General features: G+C 37.3%; 2 protein-coding genes across 2 annotated transcripts in view; both read right to left on the bottom strand.

Annotated features, from left to right (window-relative positions):
- HYLS1 (HYLS1 centriolar and ciliogenesis associated) overlaps nt 1-26957 on the bottom strand; it is a 208526-nt gene that overhangs the window by 80859 nt on the left and 100710 nt on the right. The gene's annotated exons all lie outside the window — the stretch shown is intronic.
- PATE3 (prostate and testis expressed 3) lies at nt 15517-19077 on the bottom strand. The gene is given in 3 exon segments (NM_001172641.1): nt 15517-16637; nt 17615-17737; nt 18988-19077. Coding segments are annotated over 3 exon segments (297 nt in total). The 5' UTR covers nt 19037-19077; the 3' UTR covers nt 15517-16512.

The raw sequence follows: 26957 nt of genomic DNA, 5'->3' as shown, positions 1-26957 counted from the left end.
TGTGAGTCATGAAGGCTGAAGTTGACTGCCTTAGAATTCTTGGGTTAATTTTGAAAGGCTTTGCTTAGAACTATCAATATAGTACTCTGAACTTTCAGTTAGGACATATTGGAGGCAGCAGTATAGTTTATGAAGCTCTATAAATCCTTTTGCAAAAGCACGTAACACTAGGATAGCAAAGGGAACATGCCATAGACAAAATAAGGGTCCACCAGGGTCCATCCCTAAGCCTTGGATATCTCAGATATATGGGAATATGTCACTAAAATTCCTTTCACAAAATAGAACTTGATCCTTAGGAAGAAAGGAACTGTTAGTAGAAACAAAATTCAGCAGGGTTTAAAGACTGAGATTATCAGAGAATATGAATATATATATATATATATATATTTTTTTTTTTTTTTTTTTTTTTTTTTTTGAGATGGAATCTAGCTCTGTCGCCCAGGCTGGAGTGCAGTGGCATAATCTCGGCTCACTGCAAGCCCCACTTCCTGGGTTCATGCCATTCTCCTGCCTCAGCCTCAAAAGGAGCTGGGACTACAGGCACTTGCCACCATGCCTGGCTAATTTTTTTGTGTTTTTGGTAGACATGGGGTTTCACCGTGTTAGTCAGGATGGTGTCGATCTCCTGACTGCATGATCCGCCCACCTCAGCCTCCCAAAGTGCTGGGATTACAGACATGAGCCACCGCGCCTGGCCAAGAATATAATGTTTCTGTATGTACACGTATTCTGTAGTTTTTAACATGGAGTGGACATAGAGCAGTAACACCACAATAGCAATGGGCACACCTAACACCTGTATTTTGGTTTCTAAATATCCTTGCCCATTAAGAAGAAGTAGGTAGGGCTCCTTGCAGGGAAAATACAAAATGAGCCTGGAATATTTAGGCCAGGGCTGAAATAAGTAAGTGTTCAAAGAATGATGGCAAAGGTGAAAGGGTATTGAATCAAGCTTAAAGGGACTCTCACTGGCCAAATTGAACATCAAACTAAATGTCATAATGATCCTTATGACTCATTGAACAAAATAGGAATGATGAGTTTGTACTTATGTAGTCAAATAAGTAGATAAGGAGAGGAAAAAACTTTTCCTTATAGTAGATTGCCAGATAATAAATTAGATTTCTTCTAATAAACATTGAAGGAGTATTGAAGTTGGAAAATCACCATCTGACAAAAATGCTAAGAAATAATTCATCAATTCAGGCAAAAATGCTAAGATTATCGCTAACTTATTAGTGTTAACAGATGATAAAACTAGTAGGTGATAAAACTTGTTGGTGAAAATGGAAAGATACTGGGACATTCACAAAGTCTGAGAACCTCACCAGAAAATAGTTAGCAATTACAAAGGGAAAATAAGTAATTTTATAGAAGAGAAATCATTTTAATTGTAATTAATTAACATCACTAGTAAAGAGATAAGATTATGTGCTCCTAGATAGAATGCACTGAGAACACAGCACCACTTTTGTGAAATTTTTGTCAAAGATCTATAATCTGTATCTAATCATGTAGACACATTGTGCAGGCCCAATTTGAGGGAAATTATATAAAATATCAGCTTATAATTTTAAAAGTATTAAAGCCATGAAAATAAGACTGTGAACCTATTCCAGATTAGAGGAGACTAAAGAGACACTGCAAATAAATGCAATATCATGATCCTAGATTGAATTATTTTGCTATGAAAAGTATTACTGGGAAATTGATAAAACTTGGATGAGGTCTGTGGATTACATGATAGTTATTTGTCAATACTAATTTTGTGACTGTGATGATTGTATTGTAGTTATAAGAAAAAAAATCTCTGTTTTTAGGAAACACATAGGAAAGAGTTCAGAAATGAGGCATCATATTAACTTGTATCAGTAACAAGTAGTTCAGAAAAGAGACATTCTTTGTAGTACTAGAAACAGTAGCTCTTCAATCAAACTATAATCAATCTAAAGTATATGATTTAGCTTAGAGTTTGGTTGTGTTAAATACAATTTGAGAAAATATATGTAGAAAAACTTAGAATGGAGATGGCTAGAAAACAAACAAAAACACTCTAAGAGATATGTTTGAAAATACTTGTAGAAAACATTTCAGAAATGAATACTGTTACTTCTGGCTTTTGGTTATAATGTGGTGAGTTGTTGGAAACAATGCATGCCTTGGAAATAACTAGAAAGATGGATAAAATAATAGTCAAATATTTATTATTGTTATGTTTTTGAGACAGAGTCTCGCTCTGTCACCCAGGCTGGAGTGAGGTGGCACAATATTGGCTCGCTGCAACTTTTGCCTCCAGGGTTCAAACAATTCTCCTGCCTCAGCCTCCTGAGTAGCTGAGATTACAGGCACATGCCACCATGCCCGGCTAATTTTTTGTATAAATGGTCAAATATTTTAAATTGATATGAGAGGTGTGTGGATTCAGAATGAAAAGAAACTCAAATTCCAGAAAGGAAGACCCCCTTCTTAGGTGAGCAGAGACGAATAGGAACTTTAAAGATATCTGCCAAGACTTTTCACAGTTGACAGAAGAACAAGTTTGCCATAGACAGAGAGACTTTTTGAACTTAAACCAACCAGAGCTTCAAAATAGTCCTGACCCTGCTCAAATGTGATGTGATCTTGGTGATAAATTCCTCCATGTATCTGCTTCACAAAGAAAGAGTGTGCTCTCTCTAGGGGAAGATAATGCTTTCTACAATGTTGGGAATATAATAAAAATTTATGTGATGTATGAAGAAGCAGGAAAAAATAGGTGATAGAAGCAGACCAGATGTTGAAATTATGGCATAATGACTTCAAAATAACTATTAAGATATATTAAATGAGAGAAAAAGATGGGCAAGATGAAAATATAAATAATTTTAACAGAGAAATAGAATGTATTAAAAAGGACCTAATGGAAAAGTGACTAGCTAGATGACCATATAGGATCCTTAAATGGTCACCACTTGCAGAAACATCAATTTAAACAACTATCCATCCATGAAAACACCTTGACAAGAGCTAAGGAATTCAGGTGAGACATTATAGAACCTTCGTGGAGTACACAAATAGAAAAGATGGATTGAAGAGAGTGGGAAGAATAGTCTCACATTACCCATATCACTTCTCCCCCAAGCCCAGGCAGTACAACATGGAGAGAGATACCATCTGCATGGGGTAAAGAGAGTGAAATAAACACCCAATATCACTGCAGACCCTGTATGAGCCACTCCTCATACCCCATGAATGCCAGTATCAGGCTCTCCTCCATGGCTTCAGGCTCTGGGCCAGCCTCCATGGACCTAGGCTCCAGGTTTGCACCCACAGAGTCAACCATCAGTCTGTCCCCCAACATCCAGACTATAGACTTTCCCTTGTGGCCTCAGGACTCAGACTATTCCCTGCAGGCCCAGATTCCAGGCTATCACCTGCAACTCCATGCTCCAGGTTTGCCCCAATGCCATATTAGCCCCTGTGGACTCAGGTTCTATACAAGCTCCCACAGGCCCAGGCTCCAGGTCCACTCCAATGCCAGGCTGACTCCTATAGCCCTAGTTTCCAGTGGCACCAAGTTCTAGGCCTGCTTCAGTGGATCCAGGGTCTAAGGCCACTTGAGGAGACCTCAGCACTGGACTGGTCCACATGAATCCAGTCTCCAGGATCATCCTTCCAGAACAGATTTCAAGATGATACCTTCAGATCAGAACCTAGATCCACCACTATGGGCTTAGGCTTTATGCCCACTCCAGTGCTAGAATAGCCTCTGACCCAGGCACCAGGCATGCCCCAGTGGACCCTGGCATAAGGCCAGTGGACTCAGGACAAGGCCAATTCCTGTGGACCCAGGCACCTGGCTCACCTCATTGTTAGGCCAACCCTCTTAGAACCAGGCACCAAGATCTTCTACTTGGTAACCCAGGCACCAACCTGGCACCAAGATCTTCCACTTGCTAACCTAGGCACCAACCAGCTCTCCTAAGGACTCATGTAATAAGCCTGCTCATAGACCCTGCCTGGCAGCATACCTAGAATCCTTGTATGTGTTAACTGAGCCAGTCTGTAAAGACTGGAAGAAGTGCATACTTCTTCAAATGCACAGACACCAGCATAAGTCCACAAGAATCATGAAAGATAATAATAATAACACCAGCAAAGGCAAAACATGAAGTGTCAGTATATGACCCTAAAGTAATGGAGATCTATGAACTGCCTGACGAAGAATTTAAAATCATTATCTTTAAAAAACTGAGTTACAAGAGAACACAGAACTAAACAAAATCAGGAAAACCCAGTACAGGAACAAGATGAGAATTTCAACAGAGATAAAACCATGAAAAAGAACCAAACACAAATTCTAGAAATGAAGAATAAAATGACTGAAATAAGAAGTTGAATTGGGAGCTTCAATAGCAGACTCAATCAAGCTGAATAAATAATTGGTAATCTTGAAGACAGGTCATTTGAAATTACCTAATCAGAAAAACAAAAAGAAACAGGAATTAAAAAGAATGCAGAAAGCCTACAGGACATATAAGACACTGGCAAGGAAATTAATTCACATGTTACGGGAGTCCTAGAAAGCAGAGCAAAAGAAAAAGACAGAAAGCCTTTTTTTTTTTTTTTTTAAAGAAATAATGATAGAAGCTGGGTGTGGTGGCTCATGCCTGTAATCCCAGCACTTTGGGAGGCCGAGGTGGGCAGATCATGAGGTCAGGAGATCAAGACCATCCTAGCTAATATGGTAGTGAAACCCCATCTCTACTAAAAATACAAAAAATAAGCCAGGCATGGTGGCAGGCGCCTGTAGTGCCAGCTATTCGGGAGGCTGAGGCAGGAGAATGGTGTGAACCTGGGAGGTGGAGCTTGCAGTGAGCCAAGATTGTGCCACTGCACTCCAGCCTGGGCTACAGAGTGAGACTCTATCTCAAGAAAAAAAAAAAAAGATAATGATAGAAAGCTTCACAAATCTGAAGAATTAAATGAACATCAGATCCACAAATTCCAAAGAGCTGTGATAAATACAAAAAACCTTCTATGACCACATTGTAATCAAATTCTCAAGTCAAAGACAAAGAAAATTTTGAAAGCATTCAGAGAAAATCAACTCATCACATAGAAGGGATCCTTTGTAAGACTATTAATGATTTCTCAGCACAAAACTTGCAGGCCAGGAGAGAGTGGGATGATATATTTAAAATGCTGAAAGAAAAAAAAATACTTGTCAACCAAACATACTATATTCAGCAAAACTGTCCTTCAGAAATGAAGGAGACATAAAGACTTCCCCAGAAACAAAAGCTGTAGGAGTTTATCACCACTAGACCTGCCTTAGAAAAAGTGCTAAAGAGAGTGCCTTAAATTGAAAGAGAAGGGTACTAACATCATAAAAACATATGAGAGTATAAATCTCACTATAAAGGTAAGAATATAGTCAAATTCAGAATACTTTAATACTGTATTGGTAGTGCATAAATCACTTTGAACTCTAGTAAAAAGTTAAAAGACAATGACATTAAAAACAACTATAACTATAATAATTTGTTAATTAGTAAACAATGTATAAAAGATGTAAATTGTGCATCAATAAAATATAATGTGAGGGAAGAAGAAGATAAAATGTAGAGTTTTTGTATGCAGCTAGTTCAGATTTAATCTGATTAAAATAGACTGTTCTAATGATAAAATGTTTTATGTAAGTCTTGTGGTAACCAGAAAGAAAAAGTCTGTAGTAGATTCATACACACACACACACACACACACACACACACACACACACACACAGATAAAGGGATCAAGGCATATCACTGCAAAAAATCATCATATCATGAAGAAAGATAGGAAGATAGTACAATATGATGTTTGGATATATGTATAAATTGTGAAATGGTTAAATCAAATTAACTAACTTATCTGCCTCATATACTTGTTATGTTTTGTCATTAAAACATTTAAGGTCTACTTTTAGCAATTTGTAAGTATAAAATACATTATTATTACCAATAGTTACCATGCTGTACAATAGATCTCTGGAATTTATTCATCTTGTCTGACTGACATGTTGTAACTCTTTGATGTTTCCTGAAGCCAAGATTCCCCACACAGACTGTGATTACACAATCCAAAGACAGAGTGAGGTCTCTGTGCAAAAAAATGACTGTAGAATTTGTGCATGGGATTTCTCTCAGATCTCCCAGTGTTTGTCTGCACTGTTTCCTTTGCTGCAGTGTCTTTTATCTTTAAATAAAGACCTTATTAAGTATGCTCTATGAATTTATATGTTCCACAGAGAATAAGTGTGTTCTATGAAGTCTGGTGATTCTTTCAAATATCTGAACTTGAGAAACCTTCGCAATGCCTCAAAGAAATACTTGATAACTTCCAAAAATAGAATTAACATAAGCAATATTCACTTACTACAGTGCGATAAACTAGTTGCTAAAAACCAATCCAACAAAGCACTGCAAGCTGGAAATGTAGCAACATAGTGTTTAGTAACTCTTATGTAAACAGAAAAATTTAAGACAAAAATGCAGAACTTCTTAATAGCAAGTATAGGGAAACATAAAATATCAGAAATTGTAAAATATAGCCAAGGCATTTTTCAGAGAAAAATTCATAGTATTAAATATACATAAAAAGAAAAGGAAAAGAAACAACCAATACACCCAACTCAAAATAGTAGACAAAAAAACCCAAAGAAATAAGAAAGAAGAAAAGGCATAGCAAAGTAGAAACTAAAATCTATAAAAAGCAAGAAAGAAACTAAATCATATTACCAGAGAAAGTCACCTTCACTAGGGGAACACAGAAAGGCAATAAAGAATAAAGAGGAGACCAAAAAGCAACCAGAAAACAAATAACAAAATGGCAGGAATAAGTCCTTATCAATAATAACATTGACTGTAAATGGACTAAACTCTCTGATCAAAAGACATACACTGGCTGAATGGATGAAAATACAAGACTCATTGATCTGTTGCCTGCAGGAAACACACTTCACCTACAAAGACACACATAGACTGAAAACGAAGAGATGAAAAAAGATATTCCATGCCAATGAAAACCAAAAAAGAACAGGAGTTGCTGTACTTATATAAGACAAAATACATTTCCAGATAAAAACTAGCAGAGGCAAAGAAGTGATATCATTGTATCACTGTATAATGATAAAGAGGTCAAGTCCGCAAGAGGCTATAATAATTTTAAATATTTATACACCCAACACTGGAGCACTCAGATATATAAAGGAAATATTATTAGAGTTAAAGAGAGAGATAGACTTCAATACAGTAATAACTACAGACTTTAACACCCCACTTTCAGAACTGGACGGATCTTCCAGATAGAAAATCAACAAAGAAACGTAAGACTTAATCTGCACTACAGATCAACGAATCTAGTAAATATTAACAGAATATTTCATCCAAGAGTTGGAGAATACACATTGATCTTCTTAGCACATGGATCATTCTCATCATACATTAGGTCACAACACAAGTTGTAAAACATTTTGTAGAAATGAAATAATAGCAAGCATCTTCTCTGACCACAATGGAATAAAACTAGAAATCAGTAAGAAGAGGAAAGTTGGAAACTATACAAATACATGGAAATTAAACAATATGCTCCTGAATTGCACCTAAATGACCAGTGGGTCAATGAAGAAATTAAAAAGAAAATTGAAAAATTTCTTGAGACAAATAGAATGGAAGCACAATATACCAAAACCTATGGGATATAGCAAAAGCAGTACTAAGACAGAAGTTTACAACTCTAAGTGCCTACATTTAAAAAACCTTCAAATGAACAAACTAACAATTCATATTAAAGAATTAGAAAAACAAGAGCAAACCAAACCCAAAATTAGCAGAAGAAGAGAATTAATAAAGACCAGAGTAGAAATAAATGAAATTGAAATTAAAAAATACAAAGGATTCATGAAACAAAAAGTTGTTTTTTTGAAAAGTTAAACAAAATTGACAAGCCTTTAGCCAGACTAAGAAAAAAGAGAGAAGATTCAAATAAATAAAATTGGAAATGAAAAAGGAGACATTAGAACTTATACTGCAGAAAATGAAAGGATAAGGGTCATCAGTGGCTAACAGGAGTAACCATATGCCAATAAATTGGAAACTCTAGAAGAAATGGACAAATTCCTAGATACATACAACCAACCAAATTGAATCAGAAAAAATCCAAAACCTGAACAGACCAATAATAAGTAATGAGATCAAAGTAATAACACAAAGTCTCCCAGTAAAGTAAGGAATGAGACCCAATATTTTTACTACTGAATTCTGTCAAACATTTAAAGAACTAATACCAATTCTACTCAAACTATTCCAAAAATTAGAGGAGGAGGGAATACATCCAAACTCATTCTATGGGGCCAGTATTATCCTGATACCAAACCAGAGAAAGACATATCAGAAAAACAAAACTACTGGCTCACATATCTGATGAATATTTATATATAAAAAAAAAACTTCAAGAAAATACTAACAAACTGAATTCAACAACACATTAAAATACCATTGATCATGACTGATATGATTTGGCTGTGTCTCCATCCAAATCTCATCTTGAATTGTAGTTCCCATAATCACCATGTGTCGTGGGAGGTACCCAGTGGGAGGTAATTGAATCATGGGGGCAGTTACCTCCATGCTATTCTCATGATAGTGAGTGAGTTATCCTGAGGTCTGATGGTTTTATAAGGGGATTTTTCCCCGCTTCAGTCTGCACTTCTCCTTGTTGCCACCAAGTGAAGAAGGAGAAGAACATGTTTGCTTCCCCTTATGCCATGATTGTAAGTTTCCTGAGGCCGATCAGCCCTGCAGAATTGTGAGTCAGTTAAATCTCTTTCCTTTGTAAATTACCCAGTCTCAGGTATGTCTGTATTAGCAGCATGAGAACAGACTAACACAGTAAATTGGTACCAGGTAGTGAGGCATTGCTGTAAAGATACCCAAAAATGTGGAAGTGACTTTGGAATTGGGTAACAGGCAGAGGTTAGAACAGTTTAGAGGGCTCAGAAGAAGGCAGGAAAATGTGGGAAAGTTTGGAACTTCCTAGAGACTTAGAGGACTCAGAAGGCAGGAAGATGTGGGAAAGTCTGGAACTTCCTAGAGACTTGTTAAATAGCTTTGATCAAAATGCTGATAGGGATATGGACAATAAAGTCCAGGCTGAGGTAGTCTCAGATGGAGATGAGGAACTTGTGGGAACTGGAGTAAAAGTCACTCTTGCTATGCAAAGAGACTGGCAGCATTTTGCCCTTGCCCTAGAGATCTATGGAACTTGGAAGTTCAGAGAGATGATTTAGGGCATCTGGCTGAAGAAATTCCTAAGTGGCAAACCATTCAAGAGGAAGCAGAGCATAAAAGTTTGGAAAATTGGCAGCCTGATAATGTAATAAAAAAAAAATTCTGGGGAGAAACTCAATCTGGCTGCAGAAATTTGCATAAGTAATAAGAAACCAAAAGGTAATCTCCAAGACAAAGGGAAAAATGTCTCTAGGGCATGTCAGAACCCTTCATGGCAGCCCCTCCCATCACAGGCCCAGAGGCTTAGGAGGGAAAAATAGTTTTCTGGGGTGGGTCTAGGGACCCCTGCTGTGTGCACTGCATCCCAGCTGCTCCAGTTGTGACTAAAGGGGACAAGTTACAGCTCAGGCCATGGCTTCAGAGGGTTCAAGCTCTAAGCCTTGGTAGCTTCCACGTGGTGTTGGTCTGGCAGATGCACAGAAGTCAAGAATTGAGGTTTGGGATCCTCTGCCTAGATATCAGAGAATCTATGGAAACACCTGATGTCCAGGCAGAGGTGTGTTGCAGGGGTGGAGCCCTCATGGGGAACCTCTGCTAGGGCAGTGCAGAGGGGAAATATGGGGTTGGAGCCACAACACAGATTCCCTACCTGGGCACTGCCTAATGGAGCTGTGAGAAGAAGGCCACCATTCTTCAGACTCCAGAATGGTAGATCCATTTACAGCTTGCACCATACGCCTGGAAAAGTCACAGACACTCAACACCAGCCTGTGAAAGCTACTGGGAGGGGGGCTGTACCCTGCAATGCCACAGGGTCAGAGCTGCCTAAGGCCTTGGGAGCCAACCTCTTGCATCAGTGTGGCCTGGATGTGAGACACGGAGTCAAAGGAGATCGTTTTGGAACTTTAAGGTTTAATGCCTGCCCTATTGGCTTTCAGATTTGCATGAGTCCCGCAGCCACTGTGTTTTGGCCAGTTTCTCCCAAATAATAGTGGTTTTGAGGAAACTCAAAGAAATTCAAGATAACAGAGTGAAGAAATTCAAAATTCTATTAGACATCTTTAACAAAGAGACAGAAATAATTTAAAAGAATCAATTAGAAGTTCTAGAGTTGAAAAATGCAATGGACATTCTACAGAATGCATCAGAGTCTGTTAATAGCAGAATTGATCAAACAGAAGAAAGAATAAGTAATCTTGAAGACAAGCTATTTGAAAATTCACAGTCAGAGGAGACAAAAGAAGAAAAGAATAAGAAAGAAGGATTTCTGCATTAATTCCTATACCTTCTTTAAAGTCAGAATAGGTCTCTTAGTTACTGACAGTTTTCAGGTTTTTTTCTCCCTTGGTGATGATATGTCATTCCATCAGTGAAAAAATATTTTTCTCCCAGGGGTAAGAAAGGTATCCTAGTAATACATTATCTTCAATCGTTAAACAGTAACAGCCTTGACACTTATCTTAAAACCACCCATCTCTTATAACCAGAAAGATTATCTTAGACTGTCCTTCACATTATACTTTACTTACTGCCTTGTAAGAATAAGAGTTGCTCTGTGTTTATTTGCTGTCCTTCATATTCTCCATTGCACTGTTGGTGTATAATGTTAAAAAGAATTTCATTGAATATTATTTGAAGTATTACAAAAGGCAGCTTGCTTTTTAATCTATGCATCTTTGGGTTTTTTGAAGAAGAAATTTAATTCTTTGGTGTAAAAAGGAACTGTTAAAAGAGTTGGAAACTCTGCACCTGTGTATTTATATTTTTTAGCAATAAAGCAGCATGGGCTGAGAATGCAAAAAACAACAACAACAACAACAAAAACAAAGAATGAAGCATGCCTATAAGATGTAGAAGACAACCTCAAAAGGGCAAATCTAAGAGTTATTGACCTTAAAGAGGAGGTAGAAAAAGAGACAGTGATCGAAAGTTTATTGAAATGGATAATATCAGAGAACTTCCCAAACATAGAGAGAGAGATTAATATTCAAATACAAGAAGACAATAGAACAGTAAACAGATTTAACCCAAATTCCCAAAGGTCAAGGATAAAGCATGAATCTTAAAAGCAGTAAGAGAAAATAAATCACATACAATGGAGTTCTCATATGTCTGGATGCAGACTTTTTAGTGAAGAATTTGCAGACCAGGACAGAGTCCTGGAGCATGAAATATATAAAGCAAATGTTATTAGAGCTAAAGAGAAATATCTCAATAAAATCATAGCTGAATACTTCAACATCCCTCTTTCAGCATTGGACAGATCATCAAAACAGAAAATAAAGAAACATCAGACTTTATCTGCACTGTAGAACAAATGGATCTAATGGATATTTATGAAATATATCATCCAACAGGTGCAGAATACACATTCTTCTCAGCACATGAATCATTCTCAAGGATCCGTCCTATGGCAGGTCACAAAACAAGTCTTAAAACATTCAAAAAAATTGAAATAATGCCAAACATCTTCTCTGAGCAAAAAGGAATAAAACTAGAAGTCAGTAACAAGAGGAATTTTGAAAAGTATACAAACACATGGAAATTAAATAATATACTTCCAAATGACCAGTGGGTCAATGAAAAAAATTGAGAAATTGAGAAATGTCTTGAAACAAATAATAGACAACATACCAAAACCTATGGAATACAGTGAAAGCAGTACTAAGAGGTGAACTTATAGCTATAAGTGCCTACATCAAAAAAGAAAAAAAAACTTCAAATAGATGACCTAATGATGCATCTTAAAGAGCTAGAAAAGCAAGAGCAAACCAAACTCAAAATTAGTAGATGAAAAGAAATAATGATCAGAGCAGAAATAAATGAATTTGAAATGATGGAAGACAATACAAGAGATCAATGAAACCAAAAGTTGATTTCTTTAAAAAGATAAACAAAATTGACAAACCTTTATCCAGACTAAGAAAAAAAGAGGGAAGACCCAAATAATTAAAACTAGAGATGAAATAGGAGACATTACAACTGATACCACAGAAATTCCAAGGATCATTAGTTGGTACTATGAGCAATTATATGCCAATAAACTGGAAAATCTAGAATAAATGAATGAATTCCTATGCACATATAACTTGCAAAGATTCAAACATGAAGAAATTCAAAACCTGAAGAGACCAGTAAAAAGTAACAAGACCAAAACAGTAATTGAAAGTCACTCAGTTAAAAAAAGCCCAGGACTTGATGGTTGCACTGCTGAGTTCTACCAAACATTTAAAGAACTAATGTCAAATCTACTCAAACTATTCTGAGAAATAGAAGAGAAGGGAATGCTTCCAAACTTGTTCAACGAAACCAATATTACCTGATACCAGAACCAGACAAAGACACATCAAAAAAAGAAAACTGTGGGTAAATATCACTGATGAATATTGGTGCAAAATCCCAAACAAAATACTAGCAAACCTAAGTCAAGAATACATTAAAAGGATCATTCATCATGACCAAGTGAGATTTGTACTAGGGATGCAAGGATGCTTCAACATATGCAAATCAATCAATGTGATACACCATATCAACAGAAAGAAGGACAAAAAAGCATATGATATTTTCAACTGATGCTAAAAAGCATTTAATACAGTTCAACATCCCTTCATATTCAAAGCCCTCAAAAAACTGTGTATAGAATGAACATACCTCAACATAATAAAAACCATATATGACAGACCCACAGCTAATATCATAAAAAATGAAAAAAAACCCTGAAAACCTTTCCTCTTAGATCTAGAATGCCCATTTCACCTCTGTTATTCAACATAGTACTGGAATTTCTAGCTAGAGCAATTAGACAAGAGAGGAAAATAAAGGGCATCCAAATTGGAAAGGAAGAATTCAAATTGTCTTTGTTTGCAGATGATACGATCTTGTAGTAGGAAAAACCTAAACACTCCACCAAAAAATAGAACTGATAAACACACTCAATAAAGTTGCAGAATACAAAATTGACATTCAAAAATTAGTAACATTTATGTATGCCAATAGCAACCATTCTAGGAAAGGAACCAAGAAAGAAATCCAATTTATGATAGCCACAGAAAAAATTAAATACTTAGGTATGAACTTAAAGAAGTAAAATATCTCTACAACAAAAACTATAAAACACTGATGAAAGAAATTGAAGAAGACATTAAAAAATTAAATTATATTTCATGTTCATGGATTATAAGAATCAATAGTGTTAAAATGTCCATACTACCCAAAACATTCTACAGATTCAATGCAGTTTTTATCAAAATCCCAATGACATTCTTTACCAAAATAGAAAATACTAAAATTTATGTGGAATCACAGAAGACCCAGAATATCCAAAGGTATTCTGAACAAAAAGAACAAAACTGGAGGAATCACATTACCTGACTTCAAATTATAGTACAGAGATACAGTCACCATAACAGCATAGTACTGGCATAAAAACAGACACATAGACCTAGAACAGAATAGAACAGAATACATAGAACACATAGAACAGAATAGAGAATTCGGAAACAAATCCACACACATACAGCAAATTTATTTTTGACAAAGATGCCAAGAACATACACTGGGGAAAAGACAGACTCCTCAATAAATGGCACTGGGAAAACTGGATATCCATATGCAAAAGAATGAAACTTGACCACTACCTCTCACCATATACACAAATCATATCAAAATGGATTAAAGACTTGAACCATTAAATGAATGTAAGGAAACTTTTAGGAAATTCTCCAGGACATTGTTGTGGTCAAAAATTTCTTAGGCAATACCATATAAGCGCAGATAATCAAAGGAAAAATGGACAAATGGGATAACATCAATGTAAACTTCTGCATATCAAAGGAAACAATATTAACAAAGTGAAGAGACAACCCACAGAATGGGAGAAAATATTTCCAAACTACCCATCTGACAAGAGAATAATGACCAGGATATATAAAGAGCTCAAACAACTTTATAGGAAGAAATCTAATAATCCAGTCAAAAATGGGCAAAAGATTGGAATAGACATTTCTCAGAAGAAGACACGCAAATGGAAAACAGACATATGAAAGTGTTCTGAACATCATTTATCATCAGAGAAATGCAAATCAAAACTACAATGAGATACTTTATCCCAGTTAAAATGACTTATATCCAAAAGACAGGCAGTAACAAATGCTGGCATGGATGTGGAGAAAAGGGAACCCTCACACACTGTTGATGGGAATGTAAATTAGTACAACCACTATGGAGAACAGTTCGGAGGTTTCTCAAGAAACTAAAAATAGAGCCACCATGTGATCCAGTAGTCCTACTGCTGGGTGTATACTTAAAAGAGAGAAAATCAGCACATTGAAGAGATACCTGCACTCTTTGTTGCAGCACTCTTCCCAATAGCCGAAATTTGGAAGCAAGCTAACTTTCCATCAATAGATAAATGGATAGAGAACATGTGGTAAATATACACAAGTGAGTACTATTCAGCCATAAAAAAAAGCGAGATCCAGTCATTTGCAACAATGACAACAATGGATGGACTGGAGGTCATTCTGTTAAGTGAAATAAGTCAGGCACAGAAAGACAAACATCACATGTTCTCACTTATTTGTAGGATCTAAAAATCAAAACAATTGAATTCATCATGAACATAGAGATTAGAAGGATGGTTACTAGAGGTTTAGAATGATAGTGGGGGGTTGGAGGGGAGGTCGTGATGGTTATTGGGTACAAAAAATAGAATGAATGAATGATATTTAGTATTTGATAGCACAACAGGCAACTACAGTTAATAATAACTTAATTGTGCATTTAAAAATAACTAAAAGAATATATAATTAAATTGTTTGTAACACAAAGGAGAAATGCTTGATGGGATGGATATCCCATTCTCCATGATGTGATTATTGTGCTTTGCATGCCTTTATGAGAATATCTCATGTACCCCATAAATATGTACACCAACTATGTACCTACTAAAATTAAAAATTTTAAAATTAAAACAGTATTATGGTGAGCAAAAGAAGCCAGGTTTAAGTGAATAGTTTCTGTGTGATTTCATTTATAATAAGTTCCAGAACAGTCATAATTGTTTCATGAATATAGAAGTGCAATGCTCATTACCAATCCCAAGCAAGGACTCCCACTTTCTGGAGAATAACAGGAATCAGCATTCTGCCCATCGCCAGAAACAGGAGTCCCACTATATCTTGGGCTACTATTTAGTTCCATCATGCTTTAGTTACCTATTTGTCTGAGTTCGATGAGACAGAACACACCGACACACAACAAGTTATGTGAAGTCTGTTTATTACTTAAAGATGGGCAGCAAACAACAGACAAATCTCTTTGAGCCAGGCCCCCAAGTCTCAAGAAAGCTGTATAGGGTAGATGGTATTTTGACTATGTTTGCCTCCTTTTGCTGAGGGATCCTGAAAGGCAGCCCACCCTAGGTTATATGCCTCAGGTGTCATCTGACACATGGGGCAAAGCTTCAAAGGACCTCCTGCTTCTACAGGGAGAGTTTGTGTCGCAATGGGGAGGTGATAATGGAGGTGGGAGGTGATAGTAAAGGTGAATGGCAAAGAAGGAAAGGAAGAGAGAAGGTTTAGGAATGGGAGGGGAAGAAATGAGAGTTCTGATGCACTTTGAATGTACATCTCCATAGGAGTAGTAGCGGCTGTGTGAGAGCTCAGTGAACGTCACAGAGGCCAGGAAGTCCCTTTTTTGCTATCTCCTAATAACAGTGTAAGGATGTAGTTTGTAAATGCCAGGAAAATCACAATGGCTGAGTTTGAAGTGGGCACTGCCTGCTGGTAGAAATAACTTGGTGTCCATAGAGAAAAATCTTCAGTATCTGTCATCCATTTTATTGCTATTTCTGCTTAATCATTCTCCTGACACATGGGAATTTTAGATAAAAATGTTGTGAATTTTTAGCTGAAGGCTTTCTGGTGTACCTGAACTAGTTAAGCCAATTAGGATTCTAGAATGTCCCTGCTTTAAATTTTACTGTACAGGAACTCTTGGGGCAGGTTTCTTGGAGTATGGCAATGCCAATATTCCTGATAACAGGAGAAATCCATTGTTCAGAACCACTATTCTCTGACTGAGGGAGAAGCCAAGCTGAAGACACCAGAAAGGATGACACTAGCTTAGTCTTCTTAGGTTAATGAGAGGGCAGGGGTATTGTCAGGACAGACACGGAAGGAAAGCAAGGGTTTCAGAGTTGTGAAGGATGAGCAACATTGGGGACATTCCAAAACGAGACCTCAGGAGGGCAAATATCTTAGAGTTGGAAGTTACAGTAATTGTGGTTGCAGCATGTATGAACATAAGTCCGATTCCCGAGATCAAATGTCATGTTTCTGCAGAATTTCTGACACACCATGTATGATATCTGCAGAGTATTGCCTAAAATAGGAAAGAACCACAGAAAATAAGCATTTGATTTAAGCTCTCCAAGGTGAGTAAAACCCAGCACTAGTTCTGTTGGTGAAAATTTAATCAGGCATCAGGGTAAGTTGAGGGATGGCTTCCCAGCTTATACTCCCTAAAAGCGCCCAGGCAGAGAGATACAGAGGTCACTGGTCAGCTGCAGGGTTGTTTGCCTGAGGTCCCTGAAAATCCTCAACTCTGTGTAGCTGCTTCATTTTTCTCTCTTGCTAGATTAGCAACTAGTGATTTAGTGTCTTCCAAGTCAAAATCAGTTTGGTCATTAACCAGCCCCTCTTCATCCTCTCCTTCCACCACTCTTCTCAGCCTTTGGTAATCATCACTCTAGTCTCTACCTCCATGACATTAACCTATTTTTTAGCTCCTATACATGAGTGAGAACATGTGATATTTGTCTTTCTGTGCCTGGCTTATTTCGTTTAATATTATGACCTCGAGGCTTACCTGTGTTTCTGCAAAGGACAGAATTTCATTTATTTTTATGGTTGAATAATATTCTATTGTGTGTATATACCATATTTTCTTTATTGTATGTTTCAAAATAGCTAGAGGAGAACATATGGAATGTCCTCAATACAAAGAAATGATAAATGTTTGAGTTGATTAATATCCCTATTACCCTGATTTGATCATTACACATTGAAGGCTTGTATAAAAATATCACATGTACTCATAAATACTAACAATTGTTATGTGTCAATTACCAAAAAAAAAAAAATCTGGTTGGTCAATTTTCTTGGAAATATAGAATCCCAACTTCTCCCTCCTGTCTCATTGACTGAAATCATCTTCTGTCTGTATGCACAGGGACCTGTGCTACCATCTGTGCTCAGGGGCACTCTGCACTGGTTCTTCTCTTGAGATGTGAAATTGCTGAAGCACTATCCTAAGGATTCTAAGACTCTTACAATACCTTCCTTGACCCTCTAACTTACCCTGGTAGATCTTTAAGAGCATGCATGCCTCGTCCTTCTGAGCAGTACAGGCACCAAAGCCTCTTCTGCAGCGGTCTGTCCGTGTGCGAAGGTGGCATGTTATGCACCGAAGTGATGTCACTGCTGGAGAGAGCACAGAGATGGTGTGAGACCAGGCAAAAGTGGGGACTTGGGATGGAGCTGGAAATATTCGATGGAGGTGGGGAATGAATAGTGGAGGGGGCAGGCAGATGAAGAGCTCCTGGTTGGGGTATTTAGGCAGTAAACAGTTGGAGCTCTTATGAACTCCTCATTTCAGAGTTTTAATAAAAAGAATGTCACCATATGAATAAAAGGATTCTGATCCCAACTTTAGCCCTTTTAACCCGGATAACTTTAAGCAAAAAGTTTGCTTCCACGTCACTGATTTCTCTAGCTTAAAAATGGTGATATGAATGCTAGCCTGGCCTACTAGAGATATGGGTGTGATAAGGAGGGTGAGGGCTTTAAAATATTTCATCCAAGCTATTGTTACTGTTACTGGGTTTCTAACATTTGCCATTGTTTTGTGTTGTATATTGCTGCTTGGATATCGTTAGGTGATATATTCTGTTATTTTGAGCTTCAATCTGAATCTACATAAAGGCATCATCAATAGTAGTAACATAAGTGACACTTTTATGAGGTTCTGTGGGGTGAGCTATTCAAAATACAGGTTCAATTTAAAAAAAAAATCCCTGGTCCACCTGAATGCGAAAAGAAAGCAATGATTGAGCATCCCATTTGGGCCATGTTCTCTCAAGTTGCATCTGATTTAATCCTCACAAAAGCCTTGTAAGCAGGCACCATTGTCCCTATTTCTTGAATGAGCAACCAAAGGTACAGAGAGTTCGAGACTGTGACCACAAACCATGAAAAAAATCTGTCTGATTCCAGAGCATTCAGTACTTCCTCTCATAGAGTTACTTGTTGTAATATAAAGTCTCTGAAAAGGGTATGAAAAGCCATTGTTCAGTCCTAAAATAAACTGAAAATTATTCATTATAGACTGACAGCTCCCTTAACAAATGGGATATAGGTTTACAAATAAAAAGGATGCCCTAAGGAAAATCTTGCCAGGGCTTGGGACTATGGGGAATGAATGGTAGGGACCAAGGGAGAAAGTGGGTTAAAAGGGCAGGACAGAGGCCTGCCCACCTGGAGGAGAATGGCAGGAGGTTGAAAAGGATGGAAGAGTTGGCAGGAAAGGCAAAGGAGCATTCTGGAGGCCGGCTTCCCCTGGCTCATAAAAGTGGCCAAAGCTCAGCCCTGCATGGACACATGCTACACCTGTAGTTTCCCTGGAGCTCCCTAGATCCTGTCTCTCAAGTATACCCCTCAGGTCCGGGACTCACCCACAATGAGGCAGCAAAGGGGGAAGAGGGACAAGAAGTATTTGTTCATCCTGACCCGGAAATCTCTTGTGCAGGAAAAAGACGCTAGGGGCTGTAAGCACAGGTCTGTAGGCTCCAGAGAGGAAACCTTCTTCTTCATCATAGGCTAGTAATTATTCATGCCTGGGGAGAGCCAGTCACACAAGGTTTCCTCTTGGAGCTCAAGTTCATTGGCTGTCCTCCTCACAGCAGAGAATAAAGAAAATTAATAAATGTTGAGGTTTGCATGGAGCTAACCTTTGAAAAAACATACAGTTTTGATATTATTATTCTTATCCCAATTTCACAGAGGAGGAAACAGGTTTGTTGAGGTTCCAGAAGCTTATCCCCGGTCACATATCCAGTGACTGATAGTGCTGGTACTCGAAGTATGACTTCCTAATTCTAGAGTCCACACGTTTCACCACCGTGATTCAGTGCCTCTCTGAGATTTATTCATGCATTCAACAAATATTTGTTGAGAAATTGTATATGCCAGCACAGTTACATGAGTGACACCAAGCAATGAATAAGGCAGACAAGCTCACCTGGCTCCTCACATTATGGGTAAGAAACCAGAGAGTGAGAGAGGACAAGATATATAGTCTGTGACCAAGCTTGACCTTCCACCTAGAACGTTTGATTCTCAGTCCCGAACTTTTACTTACAAGAAATCTGTCCTTCAAGGCCAGGGACTATTTACTTTGTGGAGCCATTAAATCCTCTCTAGAATTATTCCATGACTTGATCTTTAGCAAATTTATATTTTGAATCTGGCTAGTTTTTTGTTCATAATTTAAATGTCTGTCTTTATGAAAGCTAACTCAGTTAAGATTCGCTATGGGTAAAGTACTAGAAAACCATGGCCACTCCTGGCATTCTAAGTCTCCTAAACCACCAGCCAATGGCTGATGGCACTTGGTTAGAGATACTAGAAATATTCCATACTAAACTGCTTTAACATGTTCTTTAGTTGTAGGAACAATATGATCATTGAAACATATTGAGTCTGACATTTTTTAGACATCAGATGAAGATTGGGTAAAATATGATCTTTTATTAAGTGTCACAAAATTTGCAATGTTTCTTCTCTATGAACAAACAGAGTATGGAGCCCACCTTTGCCTAAGAAGAGATCAAGAAGTCTTAGAGACTTACACAAGAGGGAACTGGTTCCTTTGAAAGAATTGATTCCAGAATGGAGAGTAAGATTGTGAGGCCTTTGGATCTAGTTTTCTACTCTGCCATGTTTTAAAAGAGGGTGTTGAACACTGGATAGCATTTTTCAGAACATTCCCAGGCTTATCAAGAAGACAAACTTCTGAGCCTTTGGAGCCTGGGCTTACCAAGTTATTAGGGCATTTCATTTGTCACTTGTTTTCTCTGCTTTATCCTCTATTTAAAAATTACCTGCTGGGTATAATATTCACTCTTCAGGTGTTGGATACGCTAGATACCCAAACTTCACCATTCGATGATCTGTCCATATCATAAGCCTGTGTATGTACTCCCTGAATCTATAAAAATAAAAATTAAACATAAGAAAATAAAGAGAAGGAGCAGTACTAGAATCAGAGCAAAAGAAGCAGACATTCTGGTTAAACTGAAATGGATGTGCAGTTTCTTTTCTTCAAGTTTCTCCTTGGCAGATGCCTTCTGAAAGGCCAATTGTGTTTTGAATCTCCATTGTATCAATTATTTCCAGTTAAGATTGTAGAATTTTGCAACTCTACCCAAATGTTGGAGTCCTCTGACCTACTTCTCAGCCTCCCACAGTACCTCATCCATCACATTTTCTCTTGAAAACAACTTGTTTCTTCATTTATCATGGGGTAGGGGAGAGAAGGTGTTAGAACCTATTAATAGAGGTAGTGTGGCACAATGGAAACAGCATTTTCCTGAGAGTCTGGAGACCTGTGCCTGATCACTAGATAACTCATTGTGTCTTTAGCAAATTGTTTATCTGTAATATCAGGTTTTAATCATTTTAAGGACCCTTTAGAACTTTAACATTCTGTGGTTCCATGACATACATCATGAAGATGGGTAGCAGGTTCTGTTATTCTGAAGTTCCTAGCACTCTGCTTGGCACATGATACCACTGTCTGTGATGCCACTGCCATTGGCCACAGCACCCAAATTGATGTGCCCCCATGCCTAGAAGGCCCTCCACTCTGAATAGATGCTATTTGTTCTGCTCTGAGGAGAGGAACCAGAACATCGTGTCTTCGTGTTCATGGTCTTTCTTGGCTCCAGGGTGGGTGGCTGAGATCTTCGTGATATCACAGATGAACAGTCCAGTGAACTTGTCTTTCTCAGTGCTGCCTTTTATTTTAGGGGAATAGAATTGGCATAGAGTCAGGGATCAGGCTACTTTGTTCATGGGTTCCCAGGGGCAGCATTGGTTTTTCAGAGTGTATATGAGGAACAGAGTAGGAGATAATGGCCCTTTAAAAATATCTGGTGGAGGAGTGCCTACTTGCAGGGCCCAGGAAAAACACCTAGAGTATACATCTAGCCCTTCCTACCTCCAGTTGCTGGTGGAGAGAGAGGTGAAGGAAAAAGAAACAAAACCAGCGTGTATTGAATGCTTACTATGTGCCATGCACAAGGCTGGGCCCTTCTACATAGATTGTCTCAGGGAGCCCTGGTGACAACATGGTGATGAAGTGTGTATCAAGGAGAGCAAAGCTGGGATTCAAACCTAGATCAGTGTCACTAAAATTCACGTTTCATTCACCATATTGCTGTTAATATGATGCTTCAGATGAAAAATCACAATGAATAATAAAAAGTTGCAAAAAGCTCTTTCAGAACATTTATGAACTGATTTTATACATGCAAGTATCAGATTATTTTTAGCTCCTTACCTCCATTCCTGAGCAAGGTTTACCAATATAGGTCTAGTGTCCTCTTAGTTTCATGAATTCCATGAACTCTGATAGATAAATGTATATTTTTATTTTTTATTAACTTCTAATTGATGTGAATAATTTCTTTTTCTACTGAATATTGTCAACAAACTGTGAGTATTAGCAGTGCCTGAGACTTTGTTACCAACAGAAGTAAGTGAAAGATCAGGAATTAAATGATTTCATTTGCATCTTTGAACTTGTTAGGACACAAAGGTCATCCTGGTTTTATTTCTGTGAAAACATTCTTGTGAATGGAAGTGTGAGGCCAGATAAAATGAAAGAGTATCTTATTTCTGCATGTGCTAGAAATGCATTCAGGATGTGGGTTATTTTCCTGATAAGAAAGCTCAATTAAAAAAAAAATGGCACACTTTGAAATGCAGTTTTGCTGTTTTTACAAAACCCTTTTCTTGTGGCTTCTCATACATTTTACCAGCTTGCTAAATGAAAGATGCTGCACGCGATGAGCAAATTTTAGTAATCTGTGTTAGAAAGGGTTTGTGGATTGCAACAAAGGGACAATTTATTACTCATTTTCCTTCTCAAACAGAATAGTTGATTTTTTTATTATATACTTTAAGTTCTAGGGTACATGTGCACAACGTGCAGGTTTGTTACATATGTATACGTGTTCCATGTTGGTGTGTTGCACCCATTAACTCGTCATTTACATTAGGTATATCTCCTAATGCTATCTTTCACCCCTCCCCCCTCCCCCCAATAGGCCCCAGTGTGTGATGTTCCCCTTCCTGTGTCCAGGTGTTCTCATTGTTCAGTTCCCACCTATGAGTGAGAACATACAGTGTTTGGTTTTCTGTTCTTGCGATAGTTTGCTGAGAATGATGGTTTCCAGCTTCATCCATGTCCCTACAAAGGACATGAACTCATCCTTTTTTATGGCTGCATAGTATTCCATGGTGTATATGTGCCACATTTTCTTACTCCGGTCTATCATTGATGGACATTTGGGTTGGTTCCAAGTCTTTGCTATTGTGAATAGTGCCCCAGTAAACATACGTGTGCATGTGTCTTTATAGCAGCATGATTTACAATCCTTTGGGTATATACTCAGTAATGGGATGGCTGGGTCAAATGGTATTTCTAGTTCTAGATCCTTGAGGAATCGCCACACTGTCTTCCACAATGGTTGAACTAGTTTACAGTCCCACCAACAGTGTAAAAGTGTTCCTATTTCTCCACATCCTCTCCAGCACCTGTTGTTTCCTGACTTTTTCATGATTGCCATTCTAACTGTTGTGAGATGGTATCTCATTGTGGTTTTGATTTACATTTCTCTGATGGCCAGTGATGATGAGCATTTTTTCATGTGTCTGTTGGCTGCATAAATGTCTTCTTTTGAGAAGTGTCTGTTCATATCCTTTGCCCACTTTTTGATGGGATTGTTTGATTTTTTCTTGTAAATTTGTTTAAGTTCTTTGTAGATTCTGGATATTAGCCCTTTGCTTGATATTTCTTCTAAAAATTTGAAGCAAAAAAAAGAAAAAAGAAAGCAATAAAATTTTTTTTAAAAATTTGAAGCAGTTGGCTGTTATTGAAAAGTCAAAAAACAACAGATGTTGGTGAGGGTGTGGAGAAGGAAACACTTTTACATAGTTGGTGGGAATGTAAATAAGTACAACATCTATGGAAAAGAGTATGAGTATTTCTCAAAGAACTAAAACACAGAACTACCATTTGATCCAGCAATCCCACTATTGCCTAGTGATAGAGCCATAGTATTGGTGGTGATGCTGCTATAAACAAACCTATTGCATTGCCAGTCATATAAACATATAGCACATATAATTATGTATGGTGCATAATAGTTGATAATAAATGATTGTTACTGTTTTATGCATTTACTACACAGGCTTTCCATTCTTATTTTAGAGTGTACACATTTTACTTATAAAACAAAAAAGTTAGCTGTGAAACAGCTCCAGGCAGTCCCTTCAGGAGGTTTTCCAGAAGGTGGCATTGTTTTCATGCTCTGTGTATGTTAATGTCCCTGAAGACCTTCCAGTGGGACAAGATGTGGAGGTGGAAGACCTCTTGATGATATTGATGTGACACTGATGATCATGACCCTATGTAGGCCTAGGCTAATATGTATGTTTGTGTGCAAATGTGGTTTGCAAATATTTTCTCCCTGTATCTTGCCTTTTCATCCTCTTCAAGAGTTTAAAAAGTAAAAAAATTTAAAAACAGAAAAAAGTTTATAGAATAAGGTTATGAAGAAAGAAAAATATTTTTCTACAGTTGTAAAATCTATTTGTGTTTTAAACTGTTATTACAAGAGTCAAAAAGTTAGAAAAGTTAAAAAGTTTATAAAGTAAAAGAGTTATAGTAAGCTAAGGTTAATTTATTATTGAAGAAAGAATTTTTTTAAAATAAATGTACTGTAGTGTTCATAAAGTCTACAGCAGTGAATGGTAATGTCCTAGGCCTTCACATTCATTCACCACAGAGTAATTTCCAGTCCTTCAAGCTGGCATTTGTGGCAAGTGTCCTAAACAGGTGTACCATTTATCTTTTATAGCATATTTTTTCCTGTACCTTTTATATGTTTAGATACACAGACACTTAGCATTGTGCAATTGTCTACAGCATTTGGTTCAATAGTGTGCAGTACAGTTTTGAGCCTAGGAGCAGTAGGCGCTACCGTATAGCCTAGGTGTGTAGTAGGCCGTACCATCTAGGTGTAAGTACACTCTATGATGTTTGCGCAAGGACAAAATCATCTATTGACATACTTCTTAGAACATACCCTTGTTGTTAAGCTATGTATGACTCTACTTCTTTCACATCTGTATATCTTCTTCAGTGAAATGCCTCTTCATGTCTCTTGTCCATTTTATAATTGGCTTATTTGTTCTTTCACTGTTGAGTCTTGAGAGTTCTTTATATATTCTAGATGCAAGTCCTTTGTTAGATATACAAAGGTTTGCAATGTTTTCTTCCCTTTTATCTTGTCTTTTCAACCTCTTCAAAGGGTATTCACAGAGAAAGGTTTTTAGTTTTGAGGAGGCCCAGTTAATCGGTGTTTTCTTCTATAAATTATGTTTTTGATTTCAAGTCTAAGAACTCTTTGACTAGCTCTAGATCCTGAAGTTTTTTTTTCCTATTTAAAAAAAAGGTTTTATGGCTTTTGTGTTTTACTTTTACAGGACATGTTTAATTAAAAAGTCCATTTCCTTAGTAATTGTAGGGCTATTCAAATTATCTATTTCATATTGGATGACTTGTGATAGTTGTGTTTTTCAAGGAATTGTTCCATTTAGTCTAAATTATCAGATTTATGTGTATAGAATTGTTTTTGGTTTTCTCTTATTATTGTTTTGATGTCTGCAAGGTCTATTGTTATATTCCCTGTTTCGTACTGATATTGGTTAGTTGTATCTTCTCCTATGTTTTAATTTGTTAGTCTCTGATATAGTTTGGATACTTGTCCTCACCAAAATCTGATGTCAAAATGTAACCCCAAGTGTTGGAGATGGCACCTGATTGGATGGATTTGTACCCAAGGTTTAAAATAAGCCATACCCTGTTTCTTGCAGTTCAATAGTTCTATATGTAACTTCCAAAGAGTACCGCATAATAGAACTTTAATTACTGATAAGTGTTTGGTGGCAAATGTGTGTCTTATATTAGAAACATTGCTTGAGAAGGCAGGATTCTTTCTATCAACCTTGGTTTAACCTGTGGGAATATCACTCACAGAATTGGTAGATATACTCAAGAAGTATATTGGGCCATGCAAGAAAATATCCAAATCAAGGCTTTTGACTAACAAGTCACTAATGATGATAATATATTAGGTTTTGTGATGTAAGAATAAATGTTTGGTGTCTGCCTTGGTTCCTGACACAGAGCTCCTAGTCTCTTGGAATTTTCTTGGTGACAGGCAAATCTTTTGTTCTAGTGAGGTGACTCTTGGTGGACTCCTGGATGCAGGCTGCTCACCAGAAAGACAAAGCCATGATTAGAAGCTTGGAACTTCCTCCAGAGATGGGAAGGGTACTGGAGATTGAGTTAAAAATTGATTGTCCCTGTATCATGAAGCATCCATAAACATTCCTAAACTGTGGGGCTCAGAGCTTTCAGGTTGGCAAATGCATCCACATACTGGAAGAGTGGCGTGCCCTAACTTCATGAGTCACAAGATTCTGTGCTCAAGACCCTTCTGGACCTCACCGTATGTACTTCAACATATACATGCTGTTCATCTGTTTCTTTATAATAAACCTGTAAATGTAAATATAGTGTTTCCATGAGTTCTAAGAGAATGTTTGCAGAGTAGTAAACATGAAGGAGTTGTGAGAATTCTTGATTTGTAGCCAAGTTGGACAGAAATGTGGGTTCCCTGGGCACCCAGTACTTGTAACTACGGTCTGAATTTGGGGGCAGTCTTGTGGGACTGAACCCTTAACCTGTGGTGTCTGCATTAAATCTGGGTAGTGTCAGAATTGAATTAAATTGTAGGACATCTAGTTGATGTCTGCAGAAAACTGGGGAATTGCTTGATATAGCAAACTCACAAATTTGGTGTCAGAAGTGTTGCAAGTAGAGAAGCAGGTTTTCTTTTAGCTATCGACTGAAAAAAGTAAAATAAAACTGAAGAATAGCTTTTAAATCATAAGGCTCTCAGAAAAATAACCTACCAAAACTAATCAATTTGTAATGTTGTTACGTATGTTGATTAAGAATAAATTTTTTGTATGATGAATTCTTATGTATGGCTAGCTAATCAATACTCTGCTTTGACTCTGCAAACTGCTATGATATTTTCCAGTGCTAGTCACCTAAAGCTAATATGCTTAACATTTTAAAAATTCATTATATTATAACATTAATTAATTTTCCATTATGTAAACTGTTTTGAACATGCTGGATATACAGAAAATGAAAAACAGCTCAAAGAGAAATTAACACTGCAATGCAAACTGTACAGAAAATCTGGCAGTATAAAGGAGTATCAAAGGAGGATTGATAATCAGGAAACTGAATTTATTCTAACCTTACTGGTGAATGTTGAAA

This window comes from Macaca mulatta, chromosome 14 (genome assembly GCF_049350105.2).
Source record: "Macaca mulatta isolate MMU2019108-1 chromosome 14, T2T-MMU8v2.0, whole genome shotgun sequence".
NCBI lineage: Eukaryota > Metazoa > Chordata > Mammalia > Primates > Cercopithecidae > Macaca > Macaca mulatta.
The sequence above is the reverse complement of the archived record's forward strand: the minus strand, read 5'-3'. Positions and strand labels throughout refer to the sequence as shown.